Source organism: Macrobrachium nipponense, chromosome 42, assembly GCF_015104395.2.
Source record: "Macrobrachium nipponense isolate FS-2020 chromosome 42, ASM1510439v2, whole genome shotgun sequence".
NCBI classification, from domain to species: domain Eukaryota; kingdom Metazoa; phylum Arthropoda; class Malacostraca; order Decapoda; family Palaemonidae; genus Macrobrachium; species Macrobrachium nipponense.
The window spans coordinates 11,333,961-11,356,994 of record NC_061103.1 but is presented as its reverse complement, the minus strand read 5'-3'; the positions used below and the strand labels follow the sequence as shown (position 1 = coordinate 11,356,994).

The 23,034-nt window shown below is 36.8% G+C and overlaps 1 protein-coding gene across 3 annotated transcripts in view; it reads left to right on the top strand.

Annotated features, from left to right (window-relative positions):
• The window catches only part of LOC135212974 (unconventional prefoldin RPB5 interactor-like), a 224,808-nt gene that overhangs the window by 129,239 nt on the left and 72,535 nt on the right, over nt 1–23,034 (top strand). For all 3 annotated transcript variants that reach the window (XM_064246735.1, XM_064246737.1, XM_064246736.1), the window contains exons 5-6: nt 2,837–3,038; nt 14,218–14,675. In XM_064246735.1, coding sequence (XP_064102805.1) covers nt 2,837–3,038; nt 14,218–14,675 — 660 coding nt within the window. The remainder of the gene's footprint in view (nt 1–2,836; nt 3,039–14,217; nt 14,676–23,034) is intronic.

The window sequence follows — 23,034 nt, the reverse complement described above, 5'->3', positions numbered from 1 at the left end:
GGTCTGTTTCTTCCTGCTGCTACTGGTTACTGATGTTAATGAGTGTGTGAGAAGAGATCTGGATAATATTAATGAAGCTTGACATCAGTGTTATTCACAGTGACTCCCTTCTTGAATACAAATGACAGCTATATAGAATAAGGCTGTTACTGCATATAGCATCCCATATTGGAAGATCATTGTTACCTGTGCATCAGAGTAGTGAGGCAGAACCTATATTGCATATATACTACTAGAGTATCTTTTGCAATGCTTTCATCACTGACAAACACGCTGCAGATTTTTGTGGACAGCATTGCTGACTTTTCAATTTACATTGTGTACAGAATATTGTGGAACATAGGTTAGTGCTAAAACTTTTGTTAACAGTGAGTGCTGTCCTGGGAGGAACTACTGTACATATTTTTGCGTGTGACTCACAGTAACTCATTTCAAAAGTGTATTTGCATAGTGAAGATGAAAGTTAACTAAAATAAGTATCAGTGAAAGTGTTACTTCAAAATTTTATAATTATCAAAAGCAAGAATGAGGTTGTAACTAAAGAAGTTTTTATGCAGTTTATGCTGTGACTGACTTTAACCTTACATTATGCATTTGTGTGTGCTTAGCCCTCATATTTGATATGCTGTAACATATACGTATATGGTTTTAGTTAGCTTTACTTGTTAACAGGATTTAATATCCCAGACAGTTTAGCAGTGTAAACTTTCACATGTTCTCACAGTATACCCATCAGTGTATAAATGCAAATGAAGACCTCTTCGTAAGGAATAATAAACAAGAAATGTGTTTTTAATTACTGAATTTGGAATTAGAATTGCAAGAAAAAATCTTAACAATATTCAAAATGTACTGTGCTCAACATAGGCTGTGTTCAGTGCAGGTGAAATCATCTAGTATAGTATCCCTTTTCCCCTTCCTTACCATCGTTGAGAGTTATCAGCTCTGATGATGACTTGAGAGAGCCATGGACTGTAAGACTTACTGGTTGGCACTGATTATGTTGAGAGTTTGGATGAGCAAATAGGTCCATTTTGAAGACAAAGGAAAGTTGGGATGTGCAGAGGAAAAGTTGACAAAAGGGGTAGCTATTACGGTTTGCTCTTGGAAGAAGTGAGATATCTCCTACCAGACATGTCTTATGTGTTCCAACATCCCATTGTATAGTTGTCAGTCCCATTAATCTGAAAATACTTTAAGTGCTTTGATAAACCTCCATCATATGATTATTGTAATACCTTTTTCAAATCATACACAGGTGCACAGGAGACACTTGATGTTCAACTTGTTAGGGTTGTCTGACTCTTCTTCCAGAACATCATGTTCCAAAGCATGCTCTTGCTCATTTGCCATTGACTCATAAGTCAGTCTACTCACCATGCCTCAAAAATGCTCAACAACATCCTCTTCCTCCCCTCCTCAATCCTGAACCCCAGGCAATAACCAGAGGATGCTACATACATATGCTTACAATTGAAGGGAAGTCGGTGAAATCATTAACAAATTCAGGTCATATCTGCTTCTACACTGTTTAACATTGGCAGATATTGCTGATCCTATGTGCTCACAATATAATTGCATCCTTGATGAGGGATTAGAGTATTATCCATTATTAGAAGGAATCAGCTTGGAATTACATTCAATTTCTGGTAAATATAGTTCTCTGTAACATTCTATAAATTTCAAAGTTTATTAGACTTGTTAAAGCTATTGACCCCTAGATTTTCAGTGGGCATTTTTAACCTTTTAAAACACTAATTTATTAAACAAAGAATTATCCAGGGCCTTGTAAGCACTGATTGCACAGGATTTTAGAAGTTTTGTTTTACCATTGTTCAATGCTTATCTTTTTTTTTCTTTTTTTATACAAAGGCACTCATTCTGCCTCACATTTACTATATTAAAATTTTCATTAGTTACTGTATTTGAATGGTATTGAATTAACCTATGCCATTGGAGCTATTTAGACTGTCAATATAGCAATACCTTGTGATTGTATTGGTCCTCAGAGTAATTTAATTAGACCTTAAGTCATATTTCACAAAGGTTATCACAGCTCAATCCTAAAAGATGTGTTCATAAATGGAAGGTTAAAACTTGGGGAAGTTGAAAATTGAAAGCATTGGAGGCTTTGGGGGATAATTGTTGTGGTAGTTATACTAGGTAGCTTCCTTTAAACCAGTGTGGCTTGGTGGGAGGAGACCCAGTGAAATGGATGAAAAACAAAGGTAGATTGATGAACTTAAGAACAAACGGATGATGCAGGGAAGCTTCAGCATTCTCATCAGTGTAATGTGCAAGCTGTATGGTCCCTTCTGGGGAGTCAGATATTTGTCCAAAGTCATCCTTTGTCAGTATTCGAAGGTATCAGAAATGCATGCTTGATTACTTTGAAGACTGTCGATAATGTAAAACCTGGAATGATGATGAATACAAACATAATGACAGTTTTCATAGGTGATGAAATAGTCCTTCCAAAATTTCCATTACGTAGTGATGCACACAGATTTATTAGGGGGTATGGAAATGGAAGTAAATGTACTCTTAACATTCATGGTACTGATGATCAAACATTCACCGCATTTTGTTATGGTTGTACATCCAATATACACCTGAGTTATAATTATGTATTTAACCACTTTTTAGGATTAGAATGAGTAAAAACCTTTTTGTTCTCTGGCTTTAGCATTTTAAAAAGTTGATTAATATCTTTATTCTCACTGGTTTTCAGATGTGCTTTAGATCTCTCTGAAGCATATAAGAAATTGTAAATTTTATTTATTGGTAGATGCCAAACTGACTCTTTAGTTTATTCCCCTTGTTTTTCTTATTTCAGAGGAGCACAGAAAGAAACTGGCGGAAGATTATGAAAAAAGAAAATCTTCTGATCAAGAGAGTCGCACTGAAGAGGAGACACCTGAAGCTGGTGCTTCGACATCACAAGAAAATTTCATCGAGAAGCTCGATGAAGATGACAAAAAAGCCTATGAAAATCTAATGAAAAGATTAGACCAACTGGAAATGGAAGAAGATGATGAGTAAGTAAATTGTTTTTCCACTTTCTTGAGTTTTTTTATAACATTTAGGATTTTCAATGTCGTTTTGGTTGTTTATTATAGCATTGAATATCGGCTACTTTTGCTAAAACAATCAGATCTGATCTTATGAAATACAGTAGCTATCATCAGATTTAATTTAGTTTACATTTCAATAATGCAGTGGTTCTTGAACATATGTTTGTTCTGGCCCCAGCTGGGATTTGTTAAGTTTAATTGTAAACACAATAATTTTTCAAAATTCTTGTAAATTGTAGTGTTATTTTTTGTATTACTGTATTTCATTTGAAAGTAGATAAACTTTAGTTTGTACCGACTAATATTGAAAATGTTATGTGTACAGATACTATGCACCCTGCTTACAAACATTCAAGTTACAAAAATTTAGAGATATGAACAAACATATCATAAATTAAAGTTGTGTTTGGAGTGCTCCCCTTTGGCACCTGTAAGTTCAGATTTTGTTCTGCATTCCTATTCAGCTTAGTTACTATTTTTGCCACTACCCACACTGCACTGCATGTAGCCCATGCCAACCTACTGCCTTAGGCTCTTGTATCTACACTAGTGGTAAGATATTTTCTGTTTTGCTCCAAGCTATTCCTGTAATTTTATTGTGAAATATGTAGCCCATTCTTTATCTATCACAACTAAAGACAAGTGTAAGGCAAGTGAAGATAGTGGCAGTGATAAAAGCAGCAAGGTATCCCTGTGGAAACTAAGTTGTCAATTATAAAGAAATTAGATAGTGGTGAAAAAATAGTGGATATAGCATGTGAGTATAATATGAAAGGTTCAACTGATGGCTCAGTCTTTAAGAACAAAGAGTGGATTACAGAACATGTGAAAAGTACTGTCATAAGCAGTCAACAGTTATAATCAAGAGAAGAAGAAAGCTGGTAGAAGAAATGGTAAAACTTCTGGGTATCTGGATGGAACACCAGAGACAAAGGTCTGTACCTCTTAGCCTCATGCTGATTCAGGAAAAGGCTAAAAGCCTTTTTGAGCATGTGAAGGCTAAGGAGGGTGAAAGTGCTGCAGTTGAAACATTTAAAACTTTAAAAAATTTGCTAACTTGCATCACGTGTCCGTGAGTGGTGAGGCAGTGATTTGACACAGCAGCAGCCAAAAAATTAACCAAGATTCACAAGGAATTCATTGACAAAAAAGGTTATAGCACTTAGCAAGTGTTTAATATTAATGAGACAGGTCTATTCTGGAAAAATAAATGCCAGAAAGATATACATCAACCGTGTAGAGAAGACAATGCTGGGATAGAAGGCAGCTCTAACCTTACTGACGGGTGACAGGGTTGGGAGACTTCAAGCTAAAACCGCTCTTTGTGTACCGTGCTGTAAATCCACAGGGACTCAAAAATATCACAAAGAGCCCTCCATCCATAATCTTGATGTCCAGTAACAAAGCCAGGGTAATTTATGCTATATTTGAAGACTGGTTTTTCCATCACTTTGTTCCTGAAGTCAGGCTATACTGCTGCGAGAATGGGATTCCTTTGAAGATTCTCTTAATCTTGGATAATGCCCTTGGCACCCACCACACTTAGATGATTTCCATCCAGGTGTGAAAATTGTGTACTTACCCCCAATACAACTTCACTCCTTCAGCCAATGGATCAAGGCATAATTGCCAATTTCAAGAAATATTACCCCCATCATACTCATAGGCAAGCGTTGAAGGAAGGGAATGACCCTGGTGGACCTTACATGACTTTTGGAAGGGATATAACATTTATAATTGTATCAATAACATTGGTGCTGCATGGTGTGAAGCAAGTGGGATCAACATGGATGGAGCATGGAAGGTTTTATGCCCACAGTTTGTCAACAACTTCAGAGGATTTAATCATGAAGAGGACGCAAAGGGAATCGTTAACAGTCACATATACATAGGTGAAAAGCTACAGCTTGACTTTGGTAAAGAGGACTTTGAAGAGCTGTTTGAGTCTCATTCAGATGAATGAAGATTTAATGGAGCCAGAAGAACATGAAGAAGTAGTAGTTCTTCCTTTAGAGAAGTTTGAAACGAAGTTGATGGCTGATGGGTTTTCTCTTATAGAGATAACTTTAACTATTTTTAAGAATCAAGACCTAAATGCTGGGAGATTCTCAAAATTAGCAACAATCGTTAGCGATGCTATCCAGTGTTATCGTCTCATATATCATATATGGCAAAAAGAGAAGAAAAACAATGCAAACTTCTTTAGACCAATTCTTCAAAACAGGAACTGCATATAAAAGAATTTAAAAACTGGAATTAATTATAAGAAAATATTTATGAGGATAACATGTAAAATCTACTTTTGTTAATTGCAGTAAGGGGAAATTGTCATCAATCAAGGAATTTAAATAAAAATAGGGTCATGCAAGCTGTCTGATTTTGCTTAAGCTGAAATTATAATCCATACATAAATTTGTGTTTCCAAATCAATCAACAAAATGCTGGTTTCCAGAAAAATAAAAAGGTATTGTGTTGTATGTGTCAGTCAACAAATACCTGTATTCCATGTCCACTCCCATGAATTCGGTAGCACTTATCATTAGTTGAAAATTGTCAGATTTTAATGAGTACTAGTATATTTGTTGGTGTATAAGATACTTTTCTCAAAATACCTGCCAAAGAAAACTCTTGGTGTGTACAAGCAGTCTCACTTGCAAACTTGAATACAAACTGGTCTGTTCTCTTGAAATAGAATTACACTCAAAAGACATAAAAGCCATGCGATGAAATATATTGCTCTGTGTTCAGGAACTTTATTTTCCAATATGTAGTTATATAAAAGATGTAATACACTGTAATAAAAAGCAAATTCAAACACAGTAAATTCAGTCTTGGGAATATTTTACCAGATTTTATTATTAGTAGCTAATTGTCAGTAACTATTACTGAAAGTAACAATACATTACTCTTTTTTATGGAAATGTCAAAACATAAAGGCTTGTATATATTATCTACAACATAATCCGCTAATATCAATACTGTAGTTTGAAACCGTAGTCAGTCATTATGATTCTACTGACTGTAGATATTAGTAATAGTCCCTAAGGGGACATTAGCCTATATACTAGTTTTCTTTGCTTCATACAGATGTAATTAACCATAATTGTTTTGTGTATTACCTACCTGATAAGCAAATAGCTTCATCATTTGTTAAATGTAATCATTATGAATATGTCATTATGGCTGTACTCGGCATTGCTTTTCATTATCTTACATCAATATTCCACTTTCCCTTCCATTGCTACATCACTGCTCCAGTGCTCATCACACTGAATGAGTGAGCTCATTTATTGCCACAGATAATCATAGCATTGCTGCCTTATATTTTTCCACTATTTCTGATTGAGAGCAGTTAATAAATGAACCCACATATCAATTTGGCAACCATCTAGACCTTTTATTCACAAATGTTGTGGAATTGTATCTTTTGGAGTAGGTTTGCTTATGGGCTGATCTGATCATATTAGAGTAAGGTTAATGTGGAGATGGATCAGATTATTCTCATGTTAACTTTTTAAGAAACGTATACTTGAAAACCAAGGCTAGTTGGGATGGTATTCTTATTGAGCTCAGTTGGAGTGATGTTTAAAGGAAATCAGAATATTATCAAGTGTTTAAATGATCATCTTAACACTATTATCTAGAGGAGAATTCCTTCCAAAATCCTCAAGTTTCGGCATAAAGATAAGCCACGGTTTAATGCTGCATGTCGGCTTGCCTGCCATGAAAAACAAGAAGCTTATCATTTATGGAGGAACAATTGAGCTAAAAATTTTTGGCATAATTAGATTGAACTTGGAAATCAAGCTCAGGTTTTCTATAAGAAAACCAAGAGATTATATTGAGAGTGTGAAGATCTACCCCTCAGTTACCACTGGGTGTACTGATTGAAGTGCTGTATATGACCCTAAATGGATTCTGGAATTCTTGGCTCATGTCTTTGTGACAAAAGTGTGGTGACTCCTTGATGCTGCCTGGCATGCTTTCCAGAGCCTAAGTTGTATTCAATGGTCTTCAGAGCTAGAGAAGTCAAACCCTTTCTTCTGGGGCTTGACAGTTTCAGCAGCATAGACCCTAACAGGATTTTTCCCATGTATTGTAGTAGGACTGCTGATTTCATAGCTTCCAAGATACTATGTACTATTTTCAGAAGTTTTTATTCTGTTTGGAGGAAAGGAAATATTGTTCATTACCAATGCAAATAAGTGTGCCCTCATGCCTGTTACAAACCGACTAGAGAGGTCTGCTCCAAGTTCGATATTATGATAAACAAAAAGAATTCAACACCAACAGTTGAAACTGGGGATACGAATATAGAAAGATACACAAACACAACAAAGGTTTATTTACAAGCTTACTAACAAAGATAAATGCAGAATGGTATCTCCTGTTTACATAAAAAAGGCAAAATCTTACAATGTGTGAACTGGGGAAGAAGTGAGGTAATTCAAATACTTGCTGGCCAATTTTGAGACTCGAAGCGATGGCTTCACAAAAGGAGAATTGACTCCGTATTGCAGAAAATAATGTCTATTCTTGATACTCGAAGGGCAGGAACTTCTCTAAACCTCTTGCAGAACGTTTCTTCTCTGAAGTCTTGCTCTACGTCGAAATGCCTCGGTCGTCCTCTCCAGATGACGACTTGACCAGAATTCAACCAACTCTCGAGCAACTTTTCCTCTCTGATCCTGCGTTGGTTCCTTCTTCTCTTATCTCTCTCTGACGATCTCTGCTGCTGATCTCTCACTGATAATCTGATCTGTGGCTCTTACTGATGATCTGCTTCCTCCTATTTCGTCAGTCGTATTTATACGGTGACCTGGGGGCGTGGCCTACGGGGAAGGCGGAGCACGAAGTCACAGGCTCCCGAGATTACTAGAACTTCTTAGAAGGATCTGGACGAAGTATTACATCAGAAATCGCGGCGTTTCTCACATCACTTCGGCACCTGTTTCGTTCCCCAATACGCCCGACGATTCCAGAACAATCACGAGAACAAGCGCCTCCAATACATGCGCGAATGCCTCCTTGCTGCAGAACTTCTCAAAGATGCGTTTTCCTTTCCTTTTTCTTTCTTTGCTATAAAGCAATTACCATTACAATGCCCCTTAGAATATACAGTAGGATTATTTCAGTTACCCTTGTTTTATTGAAGGTTTTTGAGAACATGCTCTCCATTGTCTTTTAGGTTTTTTGGCAATAATAACTTGCTATTAGCATTATAGTTTGGGTTTTGTAAAGCTTTTAGTTCTTCCAATGCTCTATTGTCAATATCATCTTGCAGAGTGTTTATGATGAGGGGGCAGAGGCATGCATGGTCATTTTAGTTGTTCATACGCAAACAAAAATTCGGTCTTAACCATAGGATAATTTCTATCACCTAGCTGGATCCAGTTCAATTGCAGATGAAAGCAAGGAATCTTGTGAGATCTGGCAACACGAGTGTATATCGGGTGAAGAGTGGTCAAGGATCATGCCACAGCATCAGTCTTTCTTTAAACTGCCTGGACGAGAGTTGTGGTTGACTTCTCTCAGCCTTTACCCGGTTCATTGGCCGTTTCGCTTGTGTTTGAGTATGTGTGTGTGTGTGTGTGCTGTTATTATGGCTTCTTCTGCTCCTTCTCAGCCTCGTCAACGTGTGTGCCCCTGAACTCCAGGTTTTCCATGTTTTCGTTTTTTGGCTTCGGCTGCAACCGACACACACGTCACTTGTAGTAGGTGCCGCTCTAACGTTTGTGCAATAACGAATCCCTGCACAGAGTGCTGTGCATGGCCTAGAGAGCAGTGGAAGTTATTTTATAGTAAGAGGCAGCATCATAGGGTTTCTACTCTTCCTTCATGGGAGGGTTTTTCTCCTCTTCTTCCCGATGCTTCGTCTCCTGCTGCTGTCACACCCCATGCTAGTGTTGTGCCTTTGTCCCCTTCCTTTTCTTCCACCGATTCGTCGTTGGAAGTATCATGAGGTCCTCAGGCTGATTTATGTAATGTCGCCCCTTCTTCCTCGGAAGTTAATTTGATTCCCGAGAGGGAGGAGGCTTTTTCATGAGTGTCTTTTATTTCAGTGTCGGAGGTGTCCAAAATGGCGGCACTTTGGGGGACGCTTGGTCAATGGAGTCCACCCTCCTTGGAGGGTTTGCTGATGCACTTCATGGATGCTTGCTAACCCCCTCCTCATGCTGTCCAGGCCATCCCCCCCCTCCTCCTGGCCTCGTCTTCGTAGGTAGCCAAGGTCAGCCATTTTGTATTGCTCAGCCAGTGACGATTGCCACTTCTTCGAGTCAAGAGGGAAGCTGTGGCATCAGCCCTGCTAGTGACGTCATAGGGTCAGTCATTTTGTATCCCTCCGCCAGTGGCATCTGCTTCCGTTTGGATCGAGGGGAAGCCTTGACGTCATTGCCGCTTATGATGTCACTTCCATCGATGATGTCCCTCCCAGTCGTCTCTGCCATCCAGTTCGCTGCATCTCCCTTCCATGTTGTTGGCCCCTTCTCTTGCTGATCTGTCTGAGGCTTTATGCCAGGCGGTTCTTAAGAGATTGGACTGTGTTTTAGAAGATAAGTTTGCTGCCATGTCGGCTGGGAGGACTGGAAGCAAGCATGTTGCATCTCCCCCGCCTCCAGCGAAAAGATTGCGTAAGGAGCCAGTGCTGTCTTCCCCATCTCTGCCGCGTCGGCGTATCAAGCGTTGGAAGGTTAAGGACTTTGCCCTTTCTTCGTTTGCGATTGAGGGGCAGCACGCCCGTGTTCCCCAAGTGTTGGTGTTTCTGAGAGTGTTAGTGTATCTTCCCCTGTGCAGTCTGTAATGGCTGCTTTGTCCTCTGCATCGAGTCGAGAGTGTGTTGCAACCTCCCTCGTTCCTGCTCATGTTGCAGGTGCTTCCGCTTCTCCTTCTCCAGGGCTTATTTGTCACCGTAAGGATCTCAAGGCACCTGTCAAGAGGTTGAAGGTTGTGAGCGTGGAGTTGGTGCAGCAGGAGTGTTTGCCTGCCCCTCTCCCTGGTACTTCCAGGAGTTTGACTCCGAGGGATTTTCATTCTATTTTGAGTGTTCTGGATTCCCTACCAACAAACGTTCGTACATCTGCCCCACATGTGCTCATACGCAGCCATGTTAGAGGTTATCTGTTGGGAGAGTGCGTAGTGATGTCCCTAGAGTTGTGGTTGGTTCGAATTTCAGAGCGCTCTCTCTCTCTCTCTCTCTCTCTCTCTCTCTCTCTCTCTCTTGTAATTAACGTTTGTCCATCATCGGGACGGGATTGCTAAGTGCAATGGTCTGTGTCGGATGGATTCACGCTATTTATTGCATTCAAGTGGTTTGAGGAGATAGGTACCTCACTTTTCATTGGGGAATACCTGTGGCATCACGAACGATGTCATGAGAGGGCCGGCTGCTGATTGGCTATCCTCTTTGTGGGCGGAGCCTCATCCTTATTGGTGATGATGGAGGTCCCCTCGAAGGGCGGGCTACTAGGCTGTCCTCGGGGACATCCCTAGTAACCCTGAGGGTGATCAAAGCTCAGGCTCTTGCCCTGAGGATGACCTAGTAGCACGCCTTTCAAGGGGGGCCTCCACCATCACCAATAAGGATGAAGCTCCGCCCACAAAGAGGACAGCCAATCAGCAGCCGGCCCTCTGATGACATCGCTCGTGACATCACAGATATTGCCCAATAAAAAGTGAGGTACCTGTCTCCTCCACTCGAATGCAATAAATAGCATGAATCCATCTGACACAGACTATTGCACTTAGCAATCCCATCCCGATGATGGACAAACGAGGTGGCCGAAACATGTAGACGCCTGTAGGAAAAACCTGTAAAGAAGAAAAAGCATAAGGAATACCGGATAGACCCCTGACGACTATGGCTTGTTCCCGACCTACAAGACACACCTGTAGTACAGAGGTACCTCGAGATACGAAAGGCTCAACTTACGAAAAACTCGAGATACGAAAGCCAATGCGAAAAATTTAACGGGTCTACATACGAAAAGTTTTCAAGATACGAAAGGTTTCTGAAAGTCCGAGATTTGCCCGATAACAATTTTGAAACTCGCGCTTCGCGCCGCCATTTTAGTTCTAGTAGACTCGCCACCATCCTCCTGATGCTAGCCACCGCCATGAGATCCTTCTCTCCTATTGGACAGCATCCCTCCCATCATGCATCTTATACGTACGTACGTGGTGGTGTCCCTACCCCGGCCACCTCGTACCAGAATCTTTATCGTACGCATGCAGCATTCGTTCGGTCCAACGATTTCGTTTAGTAACGTAAATTCGTTAGTGATTTCGTTGTGCTACTTTATTGTGTTGTGTGAGAACCTAATTAGTATACGTACTACATAACTTAATTACGTACAGTATAGTCATGGGTCCCAAGAAAGTTGCTGAAGTTCACAGAAAGAAGAGAATGCTTTCTATGGAGACAAAAATGGAGATAATAAAAAAGTGTGAAGCTGGCTTCTGGTTGAGTGTGATCGCTAAGGAATACGGCTGAAATTCCGTCAACGATAGGCACCATCGTTAAGCAGAAGGAAGCCATCAAAGCAGCTACACCTTCCAAGGGCGTGACTATTTTGTCCAACAAGAGGAGCCATGTGCATAATGAAATGGAAAGGCTGCTTTTTGTATGGATTGAGGACAAAGAAATCGATGGCGATACGATAACCCAGACGGCAATCTGCCAGAAGGCCATCGCTATTTTCGGCGATTTGATTGCCCAAGCCGAAAACGACGGCGGAGAGGGGACATCAACGGCAACCCCAGAGTTCAAGGCTTCTCATGGGTGGTTCGAAAAATTCCGTAAACGGACTGGCATCCATTCGGTGGTGAAGAAATTGAAATTACGTAAAGTATAAAAAAGTAAAAAGAAATGTAAAAATCAAAAAAAGAAAATAAATTTTATTTTAAGTTTTTTGTAAAGTTAAGTGTTACAGTTTTGTTAATGTGTTTTGTAAAGTTTAGTTTGTTTTTCTGATATTTTTTTATGTGTTTCGTAAAGTTAAGTGTGCGTATCTGCCGTTTGTCCTCCTCCTCCTCTGCCACCACTTTCGGAGATAGCCTCACTTGAAAGGTCAGCTTCCACATTTTATGTACAGTAATATTTCTTGTTACCATGTACACTAATATACACTTTATTTACAGGTTTTGCATTTTTGTTATTAATTTAGGTATTGAATGGTCCAAATTGTTGTAGTATTTCATTGTTTATAGGTCAATTTAGCTTTATTATGAAATTTACTGGGGTGTTTTTGGAGGGCTTGGAACGGATTAGCCATTTTACATGTAAAATGTGGTCCAAGATACGAAAACCTCATGATACGAAGGGCGCCTCGGAACGGATTAATTTGTATCTCGAGGTACTACTGTATACCTGTTAAAGACACCAACCTGTCCCTGATACCCCGTTGCCTTTGGTAACACCGACCTGAAATTCCATTGACGACCTACAGCACGATGAATATTGGACAGCATGCCAGAAAGACAAATCGTAAGGAGAATTGAAAGAATTTTGTATAGAATTAATTGTGTGAATTCTGCCATTATTTTTAATATTATTAGTATTTTAATATTAGTAGTATTATTATTTTAAAATATTTATATTATTATTTGAAAATATTAATAAACATAGTACCTACATGTTCCATAAAAATGCTCTCATTTCAGTAAAAGAGAGAGAGATAAATTATTATTTTTATTATTTAATGTTATTTGATTTTCACATAAAAGCTTGAAAACTTATAAATTACAAAAAATTGAACAAACACTTTTGCAGGGTTTCTCCAGAATTTGAAAATGTTGCATTTGTATACCTGTGTCTGTGAATTACTTGTGTATGATAATTAGTTAGGTTCCAATGAAAAGTTTGCTCTATTGTGAATTTGTGCATCTCAAATCGTGTAAGATTGAGTTATTACTGAACGCCTTAGCAAAAAGACAGAATCAGATCCCGACTGTACGTCCCTAGCAGCTACAGCCTCAAGTCGTCGGCTGAGTTTTTAGAAGCAATTCAAGACTCCCTTGGCTCTGGCACTGTTGCTTCCTTAGATGTCGAGTCTTTATTCACAAACGTGCCAGTTGATGAAAACATTGATTTGATCCTCGATTGTGTCTACTGGGATTCATTGACACTCCCCGGGGTTATTCCTGAGACTTCCTTTTATGCTCTCTGGATATCTGCACGAAGAGGGCCCCTTTCTTCACCAAAGAGGGCACATGTATGGGCAGAAGGATGACTTTGCTATGGGCTCCCCATTAGGAGTACTGTTTGCAAATTTCTACACGGGCATCATGGAAGAGAGGGTCTTCGAGCGGATCCAGCAGCCCCTGGAAATATGCAAGATATTTACATCGACAACATCTTCGTAAGCAGACAGTGAGGATGAATTTGCAGCCCTTTGTAGCATATTCAAACTGTGCAGCATGCTGAATTACATATACGCACTGTGGAATTCAGTACTAATGATCGGCTCCCCTTCCTCGATACCAAGACAGAAGACTGCCTTTGTACCTCTTGTCTACACAAAGGAAACGAACCTAGGGATGTGCCTCAACAGAAACAGGGAGTTCCCAATGCTCCACTTGGCTGGACACACACAAAATTGGACAGATCCTCCTAGGTACTCGTCACCAACTGGTATCCCTATGGGCTTATTAATAATGTAATCAAGACAGAACTCGACAAATGGTACTCTGACAGCAGTGGCTCAGAGTAGACAGTCTACTCTGACCCACTGCCGTGATCATACTCAGATGATACCGAGGGGAACGTTGGCCACTACAAGAATTTGACTAAATCCAACATTGACTTATGTCTTGATTTATTTATTTACGTTCTGTAATAAATAAATCTTAATTGAACAATATCTCTGAAATTGACTCCTCCTGATGAATCATATCGGCACAATACTCACCAGTTGTAATAGCAAAGAGAAAGCAGTTTATCAGAAAAATAGAGAAGACTATTTACAAATTAAATGCAGCTGATGCAGCAATATCTTTCAGTAATAATACTAATAATAATAATTTCAAAAATATTTTAACTAAAAATTTATTTTATTAGACTATGGTTTTCAGTACAGTCTATGATATGATTTACAGTACAGTTGTTTGATCCTGATGTTGCAATTTTTTTTTTTTTTTTTTTCAGGTCTGGTGGTAGTCAAGACGCAGATGACTATGACAGATACATAAGGCACTCTGAAACTGCGGAGGAAATCTATTCTGCTGATGATGGTGCTGAGCATGCAACTGGCACTGAGGATACAGAACTAAGTGCATCTGGTACCCCTGTCTTGTACAAACGAAATAAACGGCGTGTCTCATGGGCTGATGATACAAGACCACTGTTCACCATTATCCCAGATGACAATAGTGAGAGTACTTATCGCATAAAATATACAACAAAGCAGTTGTCCCTACCCCTTATTGAATGGGATCCAGCATCTGCTCGAGACACCCCAGAAGAAAATATTGATCAGACTGACTCCTCCTCGGCTGTCATTCAGAGTCCTTCAGAATTGTATAAAACGTTTGGGGAAAGACGACGGTCATCCCTGCCAGATCCTCCCCCACGAGGCATCCTCAAGAAAACTCATTCATCCACAGGTAAGTTCCAGTTTAGACCAGTAGTTGTAGCTTATATAGTATGGTTATTGTTGCATGACAGTTTCTTAAGAAATTTTTTTTATAAGTTATTCCTTTTGGGATTTTGCATATTATTGTTTTGTTCCTATTTAGCTATTTTATTGAGATTTGTAGCTAACATTATAGTTCTTTTGAAGCATAAGATTGACTTAAACTAACTTGGGCAGAAACATCATATAGAAAGGAAAAATAGTAATCTATTTTTCATTTTTCATATCTGCCAATCATATATCTACCAATCATTATTATTTTGATAGCGCAGTCACTTTCTCATCCTCAAGGAGTACCCTTTCCATGGTCTATCCAGCAGAACTCCATGGTGACCAGACTAATGTCAAAGAATTCTCTTAACTGGTCTTATGGCCGGGTATGTGTTGAAATGATAAACACTATAACATGTGATAGAGTGTAAATGGACTCAGGATAATAGGGCCCTTTCTATTATCTTCAGTGAATGCTATTACCCAGTTTTCCTCCTATGCCAAAACTGCAAGAAGAAGAAATGGTTATGCGCATACGCACTGTGATAATTTATATATGATCAAAATCCGATCAAGACACAATTCCCTTTCTGGTCAGTCAAGAAACCAGAGCTTAGAAAAGTCAATTCTTTGCTTATTGATTCAGCTAAGTGCATAGTTTTAAGTTCTAGTTTGAAAAATTTTAAACTGTTGAACAATGGTTTATTGTGAGTAAAAAGCCGCAGTCGGCTTTTTTCGTTGACGTTTTTTACAATTTATGATCGTTAGGCTAAGTCCGTGAATTTCGGTCTTCACTTGTCCATTAATTTCATTACCAAGGTCCATGAAAACATATAAGTTGAAAGCTAAGTGTACAATTTTTAAGTTTCAGTTAAAAATATTGTTAGTTTATAATATGAAACAATGACTTTAGTGTGAGTGAAAAACAGTAAACAGTTGTTTTTTCGCAAGTACTCGTCGGCGCTAGCGATTTAGGATTGTTAGCACCAAGAGTTTCATTCTTCGCTTATTGATTTCATTACCGAAGTTCATAGAAACTTCCAACTTGAAAGTTTTGTATGTAATTTCAGGTTCCATAAAAGTATTTTAGTTTAGACCATGGAACAATGGTTTTAATGTGCATGTAAAGCCATAAACCAACTTTTTCATCAGTACACATCAGCACTTCTTAGAATTTGCAATCGTTAGCTGTTTGTAGAAGCAGAAGTTGTTTTGAAGAATTTATCATTCTATTTGTTAGTTTAATCTAAAGAAACAATCCACAATTATTATTAATGATGGATAATCTGGTCAGATAACGATGTTGGCAATAGATTACCGGGCAGTAGCCTACAATCTACGTCAATTCAGTGAGAATATGTTGGCTAGATTGTAGTAGATATTGTCTGTAGCCTGTAATGTAGGATTATGTATCCTTAAGGGTAAGCAAAATATAGCTTGGATTAAGCATTAACCTGAATTAAGGTAAGTTTTGGGGACATATCATGTTAGACTATTGCTAGGCCTAGGCAGGAGCCTAAGTTTACACCAGACTTTAGGATTAGATAAAAGGCTACAGACATTTTCCCCATTTATATAACCTGTATATTTAACTGTAGGCTATCAGTTGCATACCTTTAAAAGGGAATTAAATAATCTACATTAATTTGAAAAATAACATAGGCTAGGTGATAGAGGCTAGCCTAGCTTTAGCAGACCTAAAACAATTAATTAGAACTAGACAATAACCTATACGTGATAACTTATCTATAAAGTTTCACATTAGTAATTTGCTGTTTTATACATGTTACATGGGTCACAATGACCCTGTTTTAACTAAAAGGAGAAAATTCCTAAGCTGGTAACATGACCTACCTTCGATGTCCCCATTGCCTTCCCTCTCTGCATAGCTGAAATCAGTCATTAAATCTTAGGCTAATTCAAACCCTTGAAATATGAAAAATAGTCTTTATTTTCCCCAAAATAGCTAACATGAAAATGAAATAAAATAAATCTAAAATCCCAAACCATGAGATACCATTACTGTTCAGCATAATCATATTGAATAGCACTATCACTACTTATTCTCACTGTCAAATATCCCCCATTAGTCTTTCTCAAATACACGTCTAGAGAATTCATTTTAGATAGTGACACTCCGAATCCATCTGCAAAAATCACAATTATCTCAAATGAAATGTTAAAGTTCATGAATCATGTTAAGTATCGCACTGCATTTCCCTTTTCAGAACCTCTGAAATAAATGTATACGTCCTATTTAGGACACACACTGATGTACTCATGTAACTGCATTTTTCTGATGTCACGATCATATACTTCAACTTAATCCAGGTCATTTGTGCACTCGCGATCTCACCACTGCAGCCGGTAATATTACGATGCATTAAGCTTGTCTGGTCTGTTCCAATGTTTGTAATTTATCTAAACAATTGACACTACTGTTTTTTGCATACATATATATATATATAATATAAGAATATATATAGATATATATATATATATATATTATATATATAATCATCATATACATTAACTACATACGTAACGTACTACATACAATACATACATACTACGTACATACATACATACATGCAGTCCCCGGGTTACGACGGTGTCGGCTTATGACGTTCCGAGGTTTACGACGCTTGTCAATAGACGTTATTTCCAGGGTACGACACATGTTCCAGGGTTACGACACCTACAACGCTCATCTAGGAGATGAAATATGACACCAGAAATGCAAAATAATCAATGTTTGAAGGTTTTTTGATGAAAAATGCCATAAGAATGCAGTTTACATAGTTTTCAATGCATCCAAAGCATTAAAAGTAAGGTTTTCTTAGGATTTTTGACGATGTTCCGGCTTACGACGATTTTTGGCTTATGACGCGTCTCAAGAACGGAACCCCCGTCGTAACCCGGGGACCGCCTGTATATATTTATTAATTATTAATATATATTATATATATATAATATATTATATTATATATATATATATAATATATTTACTATATAATATATATATATATATATATATATATATATATATAATATATATATATATACTATATATATATATATATGTAAAAAGGATAATACAGGATTTCATCATATATTTAACTTCCCATGGACCCATGGAGACAGAGTCCGAGCGACAACCTGGAGAAAGCTGATAAATCATTTCTGGGATGGTGTGATACTAAGATGCTTACTTAGCCCTTAAAAGCCGAAGCGGTAAAATAAAAATTGTCTCCCGTGTGCCGGAGGTGTTTCGGAGTGAGCGCGGAAGCGGAAAAATCTTTTTTTTTTTTTTTTCAAAAAATCACAGCGCGCTTAGTTTTCAAGATTAAGAGTTCATTTTTGGCTCCTTTTTTTGTCATTGGCTGAAGTTTAGTATGCAATCATCAGAAATGAAAAAAATTATCATTATCATATATAAATAATGCAATATATGATAGCGCAAAAACGAAATTTCATATATAATTGTATTCAAATCTCGCTGTGCGCAAAATGGTTAAAGGTAACAAGTTACTTTATTTTTCGTTGTAATGTACACTAAATTGCAATCATTTTGGTATATAACACATTGTTAAACGATAAAAGCAACACAGAGAAAATATTATCACAAAATAATGCATGAATTCGTAACGCTCGGATGTAAACAAATATTTTTTTCAAAAATTCACCATAAATATATATATTGTCCTAGAGACTTCCAATTTCTTTCAAAATGAAGACAAATGATTGAATATTACTATACTGTAAGAGTATTAGCTTACAATTGCAGTTTTCGACCATATCTGACGAGTTAAAGTTGACCGAATGTCGAATTTTTTTATATATATTTTTATATCCAATTATTTAAAAAATTACAAAAGCTACAACCTTCAAATATTTTCCGTTTTATTCTACATGAAATTGCCCACATTTTAATATATAAAACTCTATGAAATGCCTAATATGAAACGGAGCAAATATTCCGAGAATGGTACGTACGCATTTCGGAGATTTGTGGCGGAGAATCCGCACGCGGAGGGAAGGAAAGTTTTTTTTTTTAAATTCACCATAAATCTAAATATTGTGCTAGAGACTTCGAATTTGTTTCAAGATGAAGATAAATGACTGAATATTACTAGATTGTAAGATTTTTAGCTTACAATTGTGTTTTTCGACCATTTCGGTAGAGTTAAATTTGACCGAACGTGATTTTTTTCTATTTATCGTGATTTATATGCAAATATTTCAAAAATGAGATAAGCTACAACCTTCAATTATTTTTTGTTGTATTCTACATAAAATTGCGCACATTTTCATATATAAAACTTTATGTAACGGCTAATTTAAAATGGTGCAAACATTACCACAATCGCACGTATGATTTTTTTGGAAGAGTTACCGCGCGGACGTAAAGAAAATGTTATTTTTTTCATAAATTCACCATAAATCAAAATATTGTGCTAGAGACTTCCAATTTGTTGCAAAATGAAGGAAAATGATTGAATATTACTAGAATATAAGCGTTTTAGCTTACAATTGCGTTTTTGGACCATTTCGGTAGAGTCAAATTTGACCAAAGGTTGAAAATTTGTCACATCATTTTTTATATGAAAATATTTCAAAATTGAGAAAAGCTACAACCATGGGTTGTTTTTAGTTGTATTGTGCATGCAATTGTGCACATTTCCATATAGAAAACTTTATGTAACGGCTAATTTTAAAATGGTGCAAACATTACCAAAACGGCATGTATGATTTTTTTCGGAAGAGTTACCGCGCGGACGTAAGGAAAAACTTTTTTCATAAATTCACCGTAAATCGAAATATTGTGCTAGAGACTTCCAATTAGTTGCAAAGTGAAGGTAAATAATTGAATAATACTAAAATATAAGAGTTTTAGCTTACAATTGCGTTTTCTTACCATTTCGGTAGAGTCAAAGTTGACCAAAGGTTGAAATTTTGGCACTTATTGTTATTTATATGAAAATATCTCACAACTGATAAAAGCTACAATCATGAGTATTTTTTTGTTGTATTCTACATAAAAATGCGCACATTTTCATATATAAAACTTTATGTAACGGCTAATTTAAAATGGTGCAAACATTACCACAATCGCACGTATGATTTTTTTGGAAGAGTTGCCGCGCGGACGTAAAGAAAATGTTATTTTTTTCACAAATTCATCATAAATCGAAATATATTGCTAGAGACTTCCAATTTGTTGCAAAATGAAGGTAAATGATTGAATATTACTAGAATATAAGCGTTTTAGCTTACAATTGCGTTTTTCGACCATTTCGGTAGAGTCTAAGTTGGCCAAAGGTTGAAAATTTGTCACTTGTCATTTTTTATATGAAAATATTTCAAAATTGATAAAAGCTACAACCATGGGTTGTTTTTAGTTGTATTGTGCATGCAATTGTGCAAATTTCCATATATAAAACTTTATGTAACGGCTAATTTTAAAATGGTGCAAACATTACCAAAACGGCATGTATGATTTTTTTCGGAAGAGTTACCGCGCGGACGTAAGGAAAAAGTTTTTTTATAAATTCACCATAAATCAAAATATTGTGCTAGAGACTTCCAAGTAGTTGCAAAATTAAGGTAAATGATTGAATAATACTAAAATATAAGAGTTTTAGCTTACAATTGCGTTTTCTTACCATTTCGATAGAGTCAAAGGTGACCGAAGGTTGAAATTTTGGCACTTATCGTTATTTATATGAAAATATCTCACAACTGATAAAAGCTACAATCATGAGTATTTTATTGTTGTATTCTACATAAAAATGCACACATTTTCATATATAATACTCCATGTAACGGCTAATTTAAAATGGTACAAAAATTATGTCAAAGTGACAAAATAATTTCCTAGATGTGTCACAGATACGTTTTAGTGCGGCAAGAAAGAAATTCGCGCTTGCGCGCCTGCGTAACGATTGTAAACAAAACACCTCGATCCGTGAACTCCCAGCATCCCCTAAGGCGCGTGATTCAAGAGTTTTTGGCTGGTAGGCGTAAAAGTATTTTTCCGCGAATTTTTAAAAAAACTTTTGTATGTCGACGTAAAATACGTCCAGTCGGCGTTTAAGGGTTAGGCAGGTCAATGTTCTTTCTGTGGGTATGTGAGTTCGTGAGGGCTTGTTCAAGGTGCCTTTGAAAACTGGCTGTGACCAGTTAATTGGGGCGTTGACAAAGATTGGGAATTCGTGTGTACGTGTACGAACTATGTCTATTCATATTGGCATGGTTTAGCCAAGAACTAGGGAGACGGCTGCCTTGGGGAGAAAGAGCCTCAATGGCTCTATAATGTATTTTTGTTTAAGTGATTTTCCAAGCTGTAATGGGCAGTTCTAGTGAGGGGGCCAAGTGTTCTAGTGAGGGGGTTAAGTGTCCTGTGTGGAGGGAACTATAATATTTTGGAGAAGAGATAATTGGTGTGACTAATTACTGATTGAGACTATTAAATACTGGGGGTTGTCTGTGAGACTTGAACTATTATCATTCCATTAATTATCTTGTAAGAACTTGAATTATTCAACTAATACTTTGCTTTGAATAAAACGTATATATTTTTTGTAACTCCGACTCTAATTTGATGACCTGATGGAATTGAGAGAGAGAGAGAAAGAGAGAGAGAGAGAGAGAGAAGGCTATGCCAGTGATCACCTTGTGAGAGAGAGAGAGAGAGAGAGAGAGAGAGAGACACTGAGGGTTACCAGTTCGCCTTATGCTATGGCTAAAACGCATCCCAAATATTAAAGCTGGGGGGGCGACGCCCTTCGCTGGTAAAATAAAATATATATATAATACTATATATATATATATATATATATATATATATTATATATATATATATATATATATATATATATTATATATATATATTATATATATATATATATATATATATATATATGTATATATATATATATATATGTATATATATATATATATATATATATAAGATATATATATATATATATAATATATATATATATATATATATATATATATTATATATATATAATATATATATATATATATATATATATATCTATATATATATTATAGATATATATATATATATATATATATATATATATATATATATATATATATATATATATATACATATATATATATATATATATATATATATATATATACTTATATATATATATTATTATATTTATTATATTTATATATATATATATAGTATATATATATATATATATATATTTTTATATATATATATATATAAATATTATACATAAATATATATATATATATTTTATATATATATATAATATATATATATATATATTATATATATATATATATATATATATATATATATATATATATATATATATATACAGTCGGCGCAAAAAAAAAGAAAAAAGCGAACGACTCCCTATATATTACTGTAATAAGCGTTCGGACTTTTCTTGCGATTTCCGCCCGAGGAAGTATTATATTTTTCCCCAATTTATCGTTCGTCTGGCAGCCTGTATTGTCTCGCTGTTCGGTACCATGAGTTCTAATGCACTTCAGTGATACTCAAGCTGTCCCAAAGGTTGGCTGTCATTGTATGCGCTCCTGCCCCATTCACGCTTTCATCACCGCTACATTTGGCGCTCTTGCATGCTAGCTAATGAATTATGGCTAAAACTTCCTTATCCTTGGTTAAGAAAGCAGAAATTGTGACCCTATGGAAAACTGGCAAGTCAATGTCAGCTATTGCAAGAGAGCTGGGAATCTCTAAAAGCACCGTCTCATTGGTGCAACCGCTCCAAGACAGGAGACCTTGATTCATCACTGAAGCGGAAGAAAGGCTCAGGGAGGCCACGAAAAACTACAAAAAGAACGGATAACATTTTAAAAAGGATTGTTATGGAGCATCCATGAATGCCAGCCAAAATTTTGAAGTCTCAAAACCCTGATCTGCTTAGGAACGTATCTGAACGGACTGTGCAACATCGATTGCAGAAAGACCTTGGTCTCCCATGTCGTGTTGCAGCAAAGAAGCCACTCCTCACAAAGCCTATGAAAAAAAAAGGATGGCTTTTTGCAGAAAATATTTGAAGTGGACTGAAAAGGATTGGGAAAGGGTAGTTTTTAGCGATGAATCTAACTTCCACATTATTCGTAGCGCTGGCAAAAAAGTAAGGAGGCCCCAAGGATCTAACCGCTATGCATCAAAATACACAGTCAAGACTGTGAAACATCCAGCTTATGTGATGGTATGGGGATGTTTCAGTGGATATGGGGGTAGTGGGGGATTATATTTTCTCCCAGAGAGCACGACAATGAATGGAGAGATTTATGAA